Raw genomic sequence first — 10,843 nt, 5'->3', positions numbered from 1 at the left:
TTGTTATTGTATGTCAGGATTCCGCACTGTTCAAATAGTTGATCATCCACCCCAAACCATGAAATAAAATGACGTAGTATACCGTTAAGCACCTGTGAGACTGCAGGTCAAAGTTGTGTGGGTCTGAACTGTGTGTGTGTTTTTCAGGTGTAAGCTGGGCTACTTTAACCTGGACCCTCAGAATGCCCAGGGCTGCACCCCGTGCTTCTGCTTCCATCACTCCACTGTGTGCCAGAGCACGGATGGCTACAGCATCCACACCATCACCTCCACCTTTGACCGAGGTGAGCCCACGTGAGATCCGTGCGCACGCGTGTGCGTATGCAGATCTACGTGTGCGTGGGTCTGGGTGGGTGTGCGAGCGATTGTTTGAGTGCAGATCTGTGTGTCCTGAACTGCTGGCGAGTCGTCCTGTGTGTTCCTCATGTCAGGTGACGAAGGCTGGACTGGTCAGAGGAGACACGGCTCCGGCGTGCCTGTGCACTGGTCTCCGGACTCCCAGGAGATTTCGCTCGTCTCTGACGACTACTTCCCCGTGTACTTCGTGGCCCCTGGTACTGCTGTCCCAACTTTGAGTGGGCCCGTGTCTGCGTGACAGAACTATCACACGATTAAGCTAATATTTAAGCACATTCTGAATTCAGTACAGCATGTGAGTGGCGAACTGCTGCAGAAGTTGAGATGTTGCATGTTTAGCACATGGATCCAAGGTTCTTTGTTCTTCCTGCAGAAAAGTTCCTGGGAAACCACTTGCTGAGCTACGGACAGAACCTCAGCCTGAACTTCCGCGTGGAGCGACGGGACACGCGCCTCTCGGCCGAGGATGTGGTGCTGGAGGGCGCGGGTCTCCGCGTTGCCGTACCACTCATCGCCCAGGGAAACGCCTATCCCACAGAGCAAATGCAGACCTTTGTGTTCAGGTAGGCTGACTTGGGGGTCAGGGCTGGGGAGATCTACGGTTGCTAGGTGACGCATCGCGTTCCGTCAGTGTTTCGGCCTAGTCGTCTTTAATCTGGAGAAAAGAGAAAAATACCGATGTTGTTTCAACAGGCTGCATCATACTGCTGATTATCCCTGGAGACCCAATCTGGAGCATGCGGAGTTCCAGAAGCTTCTGCACAATCTCACCTCCATCAAGATCCGCGGTACCTACAGCGAGAGAAGTATGTTCCTGAGCTTCACACATTCTGTTTGGATTGCAGAAGAACTCAGAAACTTGTTAGAACCTACCACAACCGTGTTTATACAGAATACATTGAGAACTACACTGCAAAAACAATGATCTCCCAGCCAGGGAGCTCATCTTTGGTCTGGTTTGAAGATCTATTAGTTCTCATTTAGAGACTGCTGTAAGAATATATAAGATTATTCAACTCATTTCAAGATGGTCTTTTCACTTGTTTTAAGTAAATAAATGACTAATAAAGTGAAATTATCTGACTATATTGGCAGATATTTTTTAACTATTTATGTTGAAACAAGAACATCTCTGCTACTCTGGTAGCTATATTACATCTGCTAAAAACTGAGATTCTGATTACCGCTGGGTTATTAGTTGAGCAGTCCTGACCTCACAGACTTGATGACTGAGCTGTATGTGTTGGTGTCCAGGTGCGGGTTATTTAGACAATGTTTCACTGGTGAGCGCTCGCCGTGGCCCCGGCGTTCCAGCGCACTGGGTGGAGAAGTGCGTGTGTCCGCAGGGCTACCTGGGCCAGCACTGCGGCCAGTGTGCGGCCGGCTACCGGAGGAGCAAACCCACGCTGGGCCTCTTCAGCCCCTGTGAGTCGTGCAACTGCAATGGTCACAGCGACACCTGCGACTCCATGACAGGTGAGTCACGTGCACGCACCTCCCATGTCTGCGGAGGGTCCCGTTAGTGCCAGGTAACATGCCCACGGGAACATGCTGGTAAGTTTGGTGGCACAGTCGGAGCTGTGAGGGGAAAAAGATGTGTCCACCCACTGGAAGGGTGAGACGGGAATTGTATGTTATATATGAATGTGCCCCCTGGTGGTGATGCTTTTCTCTCGTTACAGGAAAGTGTGACTGCCAGCACAACACAGCTGGCATGAGCTGTGAGAGGTGTAAGGATGGTTTCTATGGCGACGCTACAGTAGGGTCACCAACAGACTGTCAGGAGTGTCCGTGCCCTGCAGCAGCCTCCTGTGCGATTGTTCCCAGAACCAAAGAGGTGGTGTGCACTAACTGCCCCACGGGCACCACAGGTACACACAGCACGCACTAACTGCCCCACGAGCACCACAGGAACACACACCACGCACTAACTGCCCCAAGGGCACCACAGGTACACACACCACGCACTAACTGCCCCACGGGCACCACAGGTACACACACCACGCACTAACTGCCCCACGGGCACCACAGGTACACACACCACGCACTAACTGCCCCACGGGCACCACAGGAACACACCCCCTGCACATCTTTGTTTGCCCATGTGTGAGAATCTTACAAGGCCATTTGACTTCACAGGCTGCAATATGGAAAATATCTGGCTTTGCTGTTATTGTGTTTATTGTTCAAATTGATTCTAATGTTTAATGTGGTTAATTTAATGAGTTCCCGTGTTTAGTGTTTTACGATGCCAGAGTGCAAATTAACATTAGCTGACGGCCAAATGTGAGTAAAATTTGGATTTGGCAGAGATGAGCCCATGGTAGCACTGGTCTGGCTGGTATTGCTTCTGGAGTGTAAGCTGAAGCAGCACAGAGTGGAGCGTCATGGCCAGCAAAAGCTCTAGCAGCTGCTGTTTTTTCACTGACTAATTGTGTCCGAGCGGAGTTTCACGGTGCGCGCTCTTCCCCGCCAGGTAAGCGCTGTGAGCTGTGTGATGACGGCTTCTTCGGTGACCCGTTGGGCACGACCGGGACAGCCAGAGCTTGCCGAGCCTGCAAGTGCAGCGACAACATCGACCCCAACGCCGTCGGCAACTGCGACCGGGAGACGGGCGAGTGCCTCAAATGCATCTATAACACAGACGGCTTCTTCTGTGACCGCTGTAAAGAGGGGTTTTACGGCCACGCCCTGGCTGCCAGCCCAGCTGACAAATGCAAAGGTGAGTATAGAGAGGGTGCATTGAGTGACGGTCGTGCGTTCGTAGTGCTGCAGTTTACACTTTCTGTTCCTGCGTCTAGCCTGTTCGTGCTCCCCGTACGGCACGGTGGACAGACAGACGACCTGCATGCAGGTGACGGGTCAGTGCCAGTGTTTACCCCACGTCATTGACCGAGACTGCAGTGCCTGTGAGCCCGGCTTCTACAACCTGCGGAGCAGCCAGGGATGCGAACGGTAACCCTCCTCCACCCTTCGCCCTCCACCCGTTCCCACCGGCTCGCCGCATCCGTGCTGAGAGCGCGACAGAGATGCCTGTTCTGACGCGACTTTGAAATGATTGGCTTTCAGGTGCAACTGCAACCCTATCGGCTCGACCAACGGCCAGTGTGACATCGGGAGTGGACAGTGCGAATGTCAGCCTGGGGTCGTAGGTCAACACTGTGATCGCTGCGAGGTCAACTTCTTCAGCTTCAGCTCTTCTGGCTGCAAACGTAAGACTCTGTTCTCATCTTACATGCCCACACTGTTAGTCATGTGACCTGCAAGTGTGAGTTCAAGGTGGAGAAACCCATGTTTGTTTATGACCCCTGTTACCCCCCCCCGTAGCCTGTGACTGTGATCCGGAGGGCTCGCAGAACGCTCAGTGCAGAGAGGACGGGCGATGCGAGTGCCGTCCCGGGTTTGTGGGGGCACGCTGTGACATGTGTGAGGAAAACTACTTCTACAACCGCTCAACCCCTGGATGTCAACAGTGCCCCACCTGCTACAGCCTCGTGAGGGACAAGGTACGTCCCTGCTCCACCACCCAGCACTGAACTGGGTGCTGGAGGTACTGGAACCAGGTCCGCGTGACTGCCCTGGCAGTCCGGCGTGTGGCCTGCTTTGGTTTTCAGTGAGAACATATGTACAGGGCCAGGGCTCGAGAGGAGAATGTATTGTAAACATGGCATTGCACATCATCTGTGAGCACTCCAGTAGGATGAGAAGATGCTGCATCACACTGGCCCTTAATTTACATGCTGAAAAACCAGAAAGGGGGGGTTTACTTTGGGAGTAAAGTGGGGGGGCGGGGTTTACTTATACTTAAGTAAATATCAAGCACCTTGTTGCCTTCTTTCAACTTATTGACCCCTGTAACCACGTCATAATGAAATGGAGTCAATGCCCAATCACAGACTGGAGGAACTTTGTGAGCGCGTGTAAGGCTGCAAAGATGGGCCATCTTGTGCCCTCTAATGGACTAGTTACTAAACCACAGCCCCCAGATTCCATCACAGACTGTGTCTGTGCAGCGATTCTGTTGTGCTTTGGAATGACTGCTGATTGAAATGCTAGGAAGTACAGTCTTCTGTAGACAAGCAGTGAGGTATTTAACATTGTTTCGTCACGCGGATCTTACAGTGGAATGCAACACGGGTATAGTGTTTCTTCAGAACCAAATTCCCACACACGGTTTCTCAGTGAAGAGATTGTGTAACATTGGGACAACGTAATGAAGGGGTCACTTTTCATTTTGGTAAATTTTTCCTTATGTCACAGTGGCTGGAATAGATTCCTGTCCAGATGACTCATGTTTACAGTGTAGTAGATGCTTGTAATGGGAGAAGAAGAAAATCCGTGTGCACAGCAGCAAAATAAGAGTCTTATTTCCTCTTCACGTTGTCTAGGTGAACCAACAAAGGCAGAAACTTCATGACCTGCAGAGCCTGATTGACAACCTGGGCAGCAAGGATACAGTGACTGACCAAGACTTCGAGGACCGCCTCAAAGAGGCGGAGAAAGCAATTATGGACCTGCTGATGGAGGCTCAGGCAAGCAAAGGTAGACCTCGCCTTACTTAACGACATTCATCTACAGCTTTTCACGTGATCTATTACGATAATCCAGCTACTTCCATAAAACAGATGATCTTGTTAAATATGCAAGTCTTAGTTACTCCTTATTCCTTGTTATTCCACAGATGCAGACAAGGGTCTCCTGGAGCGTCTCAAGAGCATCAACACCACGCTGATGACCCAGTGGGATCGCCTGCAGAACATTAGGAACACCGTGGACAACACCGGCACACTGGCCGACAAAGCTCGCAGTAGGGTCCGTGACACTGAGAGACTCATCGACCGGGCCAGAGAGGAACTGGACAAGGCCAAAGACGCCATCAGCAAAGTGGTGAGTCGTCGACACGGCCAAGCACGTCTCCGTTTAAGACTGGGGGTGGGGGCAAGCACGGTTTGTCTACAGCTGATAGGTTTCGGCATGTTGTGAGAAATAACACGTGAGATTTACAGTCCTCTGATATAAGGCAGCTGAGCATGAAAGAAAACGTTTCTCACCTTTCAGGATATCAAAACTCCCACGACCACTGGAGACCCCAGCAACATGACCCTGCTGGCTGAGGAGGCACGCAGTCTGGCAGAGAAGTAAGAATGAGATCAGTACTGTGCTAGTAATGGACCAAGACCTTCTTATTATGAAACTATCTCACCTTTTGGTTCCCTCCTTAGGCATAAGATGGAGGCTGACCAGATTGAGAAGATTGCAAAAGATGCCAACGACACTTCCACCAAGGCCTACAACTTACTGAAGAAAACTCTAGATGGCGAGAATAAGATCAGCAATGACATTGACGAACTCAACAAGAAGTATGCGTGATTAGGACAGTGCTGCTAGCCTGAAAACTGGTCCTCCGCCATGGGGCATTTAAATGAACCTGCTCTGTGTTCGCAGATACAATGAGACCAAAGAGCTGGCGAAGAACCTAGAGAAACAAGCCAGTAAAGTTCACAATGAGGCAGAGGAGGCAGGAACCAAAGCAATGAAGATCTATGCCAACTTCACCAGCCTGCCGCCCTTCGACGTTAAATCCCTGGAGGTAAGAAGGGCATTATTTTGGATGACAGCATCCCGTGCAAGTGTCTGTTTCACACACTCGGGAACTCTTGTGTTGTTAGGACGAAGCCAATAAGATTAAGAAGGAAGCGTCAGACTTGGATAAACTGATTGATAAGACTGAGAAGGAGTACAACGATCTACGTGAGGACCTGAGGGCCAAGGAGAACGAGGTCCGGAAGCTTCTAGAGAAGGGCAAGACTGAGCAGCAGGTACCGAGCGCATCTTTCTCTCAGCCCCGGAAGGGGCCGAGGCCGCAACCGGCCTCTCTGCCTCTCGTGGGACGCATGCGTTCACCCATAAACTAAACCAGAACCACCTGTTTCCCTTTAAAACATTTTACATTTTAAAAAGATTTAACATTTTTTACCCAGAATTATAATTGAAACCAACAAAATAGAGCCCATTCAGATCTTTTTAGTTTGGTAAATAATCGCACAGCTTTGGTAAAGACAGCCATTGGGCTTTGGCACTGACGTCCGCTCCTTTCTGATTTTCTCCCACCCAGACGGCAGATCAGTTGCTGGCGCGTGCGGACGCAGCTAAGGCGCTGGCCGAGGAGGCAGCAAAGAGGGGCGTGTCCACGTACGTGGAGGCCCAGGAAATCCTCGCCAACCTTCGAGGTAAGAGTTTAAAGCGTCCGCCTCTCTGACGGGACGGTGAGTTGTGTCCATCCGAGAGCGTTCCTACCCCGCGTGGCCTCGCTGTGAGCTCACGCCCTGCACGTGTCTCGCTGCAGATTTCGACCAGAGGGTGAACGACAACAAGACCGCAGCCGAGGAGGCCATGAAGCGCATCCCGCTGATCAACGCCACGATCAACGAGGCCAACGAGAAGACTCGGCAGGCGGAGGCGTCGCTAGGCAACGCGGTGGCCGACGCCAAAGAGGCCAAAGGCAAGGCCGAGGTGGCCGAGAAGATCGCCAGCGATGTCCAGAAGGTACGTCCTCCTCCTGACCCTCGTGTGCACCTCCTGCCGCAGGAGATGTGGGTGGGCCGTCAGTGAACAAGTGCCAACCTCTTCTGTGTCGTCCCGGGCAGAATTCTGCTAAATCCAAGGAGGACGCGGACAAAGCATTTGAGGACACGATGAAACTGGATGAGGAAGTAACCAACATGATGAAACAACTGAGTGCCGCAGAGAATGAGCTGGGAAAGAAGACCGAGGAGGCCAACCAGGACATGATGATGGCCAGCATGGTGAGCAGAGGCCGAAGAAAAGCCGCAGGCCCAAGTTTTTAATCACCTAGTGTGAATTCTAGATGCGCACACAGTCTGCGCGACTTTTATACTCCTGTTTTGCCATTTAATAAACACATGATTTTAAAATGATGAAAAACAAAGTGATATCCTGTGATATTCGGTACTCAACTACTAATCAGAAGGTTGCCAGGTTAAGCCCCACCATCACCAGGTTGCCACTGTTGTGCCCCTGAACAAGACCCTTAACCCTCAGTTACTTAGTCATAACTGTAAGTCGCTTTGGATAAAAGTGTCAGCTAAAATGCTGTAAATTTGAACTGATTCTATTGGAAGGTTAAATGTTTCCTACTGATCATATTCTCCTTCACAGGCATCTGAAGGTGCAAAGAAAGCAGAGGAAAATGCCCGGAAGGCCAAAGATGCTGTCCGCACCGTGCTGAGTGCGATCAACGATCTCCTCGGCCAGCTCGGTGAGCGCAGAGTCCAGTGACGTGCCGGGGGTTTTTGTTTTGGTTCTGAAACTCACCCTGATCCTCTATCCGTCCTCTCAGGCAACATTGACAAGGTGGATCTGAGCAAGCTAGACCAGATCGACAGCTCTCTGAAGCAGGCCAAGGACAAGATGGCAGGCAGCAACCTGGACAAGAAGCTGAAGGAGCTCAACGAAATGGCCAAGAGCCAGGAGGACATGATCAGTGGCTACGACCAGCAGATCAGAGAGATCCGCAAGGACATCGACAACCTCAACGACATCAAGAAAACCCTGCCGGACGGCTGCTTCAACACACCGTCCCTGGAGCGGCCCTAAGTTGGCCTTGCTCCTCCCCCTGTGCCTCTGCTCCTCCCACCAGACCACGCCCCTTCGCTCCTCAGTTTGTTCACCTCCCTCTGTGCCACACATCCAACACTCGGGGCAAGATGCTACCTTGTACCAAAACAGCCTTTGTCTTCATTTCACATTTCTTCTTGTTTTTTGTTTGCTTGTTTTTTTTTTTTGTTGTTTGGATTTTGTTTTCTTTATAGTTTAGCTTTGTTTTTATTTCAGTGAACAAAGCCACATCTTTCAAGCCGTTTTTCTGTGATTTGCACGATAAAGAACGTGAAAGCAGCTCTCTCTCTCTCTCTCTCTCTCTCTCTCTCTCTCTCTCTCTCTCCTCCGAACACACAGCGTTGCCTCAGCACCAAGATAACTCTTAGCTAGTGTGTGAGGAGGAAGGCTGTCAGAGGTGTCTTCTCAAGCTGAACATGAGCCCACATGATGCACCGCCTCTGGTGGTCCGCTAGTCTTTCTGCTCTGCTTCCGTGCCCTGAATCCGCACCCCACTGGTCTCGGTGCCCTGAGTCTCTTCCCCACCCCACTGGTCTCAGAGTCTCAGGCCAGAGTCTGCCCCCCACCTGATGCTTCATCACTGCCTACGGGGGCGGTCAGGGGGGTTGCATTGTAGATTTTAAGATATTGACCGACAGCCTCTACAAATTTTAAAAAAGTTTTGTTTTGTTTTTTTGGTTTTTTTTTTTATAAAAACCAGTGGTTCAGAAAGCGGACAGTGAAGGAATCATCATGGCTGTGTCTTTTGTAACCTTCCTCTGCTCTCTCACAAAGTTACAGTGATGGCTGGCCGTGTGGAGAGAGAGCCAGCAGACACACTACAGTACAGTATTCAGCTCCACTCCTGTCACATGACCACGCACGGTGATGCACCAGGGGTGTCCAGCAAGGCCATCTTCATGTCCAGTTCTTTTGTATAACTCAGTGAAACGGCATGGTCTGTACGCATTTCATGTACTTATTTTAACACTAAGGTTTGTCTGTTTGTTTGGGTCACGTTGCTGCTTACGTAAAGGTGTACTGCAGATTACATTACCGTTTTCTTTCCCCCCCACCCCCAGGCAAAAATTCAACACTATGCAACTTTGTACATTTGCGTAGCGAGACTTTTATCTGATACACTGGTGCTAATAATTATTTCAAATGTTATATTTTTGTGTGAATGTCTTTTTTATTATTATTATATAGACTGAGGATTTGTTATTTGTGTAAATATATGCTTAAATGTTTCAGGAACGGCTGGTTTTAAAACCCAACCAGCCTCCTCAAAGTCACATCTGAAACCTCCAGCTCCATAATATATAAATATATATGAGCAGTCATGTGTAATGTGCTTGCTTGTATACATGCCTCAGTTTTGTCGCTTCTTAGCTCAGCCATTTATTTTAATTGTGTAATTTTAATTTCAGTGGGTGGTAAATAAAACAACACATAAGGCTTTTATGAGAAGAACTCTCCACTGACACTTAACCCGACTGTCCAAAACAGTCCAAGTGACGTATCTAACATTTCAGAAAATGTATTTTTCCAGAGTGTTTGCTATAGGTATGAGACCGATCAGATGCCGTATTGCTAGTTGACCTCTGATGAGGTCTTGTGCCTTAACATTTAGATGCAGTCCATAATTTACAATTTGCCTGGATTACCACCCTGTTCCTTGCACATAATCTGAGATTTTTTGGTGAACGTGTTTTTGAAGTCGTTAGCAGGGAAAGTAAGGCGTCTTTACCACAACATTTGTTCCTCTCTGTCTGTTTCTCGGTCTGGTTCTTCTGTTGGAATTTTCGAGTTTACCCCATTTCCATAACTTTTCAATCAGTGTCTGGCTCAGATGCCTTTGAATTGACCACTTGTCGTGATGTATTATGTCTGGTGATGAGGGATTTAACTGTGGAATCTTGTCACCAAAACATTTCAGTTAGCGCTCCCCCACTGCTCACCGTACCACTGGGGACAGACGTGCAACATGTACACAATTATGTATAAAACAGTATTTTTAATTTATAATGAATCAAGTATTTTTAATATGTATTTTTATGATGTGTGTGAATGTGTGTGTGTGTGTGTGTGTGTTGCACAGTCTTTTACGTTGGTTTTGGAGAGTATATGGGTTTTACGATGGCTGCCTTCCTCTGTTCATTAGCAAGGCACTCTTCACAAACACTACAAAGGACCTGAGAAACTCCGTCTTGTTTCCTGTTTGCCTGTAAATCCAATTGTAACGTTTCAATAATAAACAGTGGTTATTACAGGACATCATAACGTGTGGTTATGCTCATCATTTGAATAATAAGGTGTTTATTACAGAACCTCGTAACATAGGGTTAGTCATTTAAAAGCATAATTACTCTTTCACTCATTTTTGATGGTCTAGAAAATATTGATTAACATTTTAGAAACCAGACCTTATATAAGTGTGAATACGCAACAGAACAGTATGAACAGAGTACAAAAGAAGCAGGAAACAAATACACAGACCATTAAGCACAAAGGACAGAGACAATCCCCCAGGCCAGGAATCACTGCTGTGTAACAGCTGGGTGTGGGATTGAGTGTTGCAGCAGGCTTGAATGGGTGAGTGTAACAGCAGAGGGTGGGTGGGATGAGTGTCTGTAACAGCGGGGGGTAGCAGTGTGTATAGCAGCAGACACTGCAGAAGGAGACGATGAAGATGAAGATGTATGAGCACAAAGCCAGGGATGCCGGGACCTGTTACCTTACGTCTGTTAACAAAGAAGGTGGTCGCTCTGGATGTTGGTTAATCAAGGCCTGCAACACAAGAGAACTTCCATGTAATGTGTGCATATTATTGGTAGTGAAGGCTTATACCACTGATTGGGTGCATGTT

General features: G+C 49.0%; 1 protein-coding gene across 1 annotated transcript in view; it reads left to right on the top strand.

Annotated features, from left to right (window-relative positions):
* Window positions 1–10,257, top strand: part of lamc1 (laminin, gamma 1) — a 45,562-nt gene extending 35,305 nt beyond the window's left edge. The window contains exons 8-28 of the mRNA XM_027011351.2: window positions 148–284; window positions 432–554; window positions 731–920; window positions 1,051–1,163; window positions 1,612–1,833; window positions 2,040–2,228; window positions 2,834–3,079; window positions 3,159–3,312; window positions 3,427–3,569; window positions 3,685–3,863; window positions 4,746–4,899; window positions 5,039–5,244; window positions 5,416–5,495; window positions 5,580–5,717; window positions 5,803–5,947; window positions 6,027–6,176; window positions 6,473–6,587; window positions 6,704–6,903; window positions 7,005–7,163; window positions 7,537–7,636; window positions 7,718–10,257. Of these exons, the coding sequence (XP_026867152.2) occupies window positions 148–284; window positions 432–554; window positions 731–920; window positions 1,051–1,163; window positions 1,612–1,833; window positions 2,040–2,228; window positions 2,834–3,079; window positions 3,159–3,312; window positions 3,427–3,569; window positions 3,685–3,863; window positions 4,746–4,899; window positions 5,039–5,244; window positions 5,416–5,495; window positions 5,580–5,717; window positions 5,803–5,947; window positions 6,027–6,176; window positions 6,473–6,587; window positions 6,704–6,903; window positions 7,005–7,163; window positions 7,537–7,636; window positions 7,718–7,974 (3,400 nt within the window). The 3' untranslated portion in view covers window positions 7,975–10,257. The remainder of the gene's footprint in view (window positions 1–147; window positions 285–431; window positions 555–730; window positions 921–1,050; window positions 1,164–1,611; window positions 1,834–2,039; window positions 2,229–2,833; window positions 3,080–3,158; window positions 3,313–3,426; window positions 3,570–3,684; window positions 3,864–4,745; window positions 4,900–5,038; window positions 5,245–5,415; window positions 5,496–5,579; window positions 5,718–5,802; window positions 5,948–6,026; window positions 6,177–6,472; window positions 6,588–6,703; window positions 6,904–7,004; window positions 7,164–7,536; window positions 7,637–7,717) is intronic.
* Window positions 10,258–10,843: the final 586 nt, after the last annotated feature.

This window comes from Electrophorus electricus, chromosome 18 (genome assembly GCF_013358815.1).
Source record: "Electrophorus electricus isolate fEleEle1 chromosome 18, fEleEle1.pri, whole genome shotgun sequence".
Classification (NCBI taxonomy): domain Eukaryota; kingdom Metazoa; phylum Chordata; class Actinopteri; order Gymnotiformes; family Gymnotidae; genus Electrophorus; species Electrophorus electricus.
This window is presented reverse-complemented; position numbering and strand designations above follow the sequence as displayed.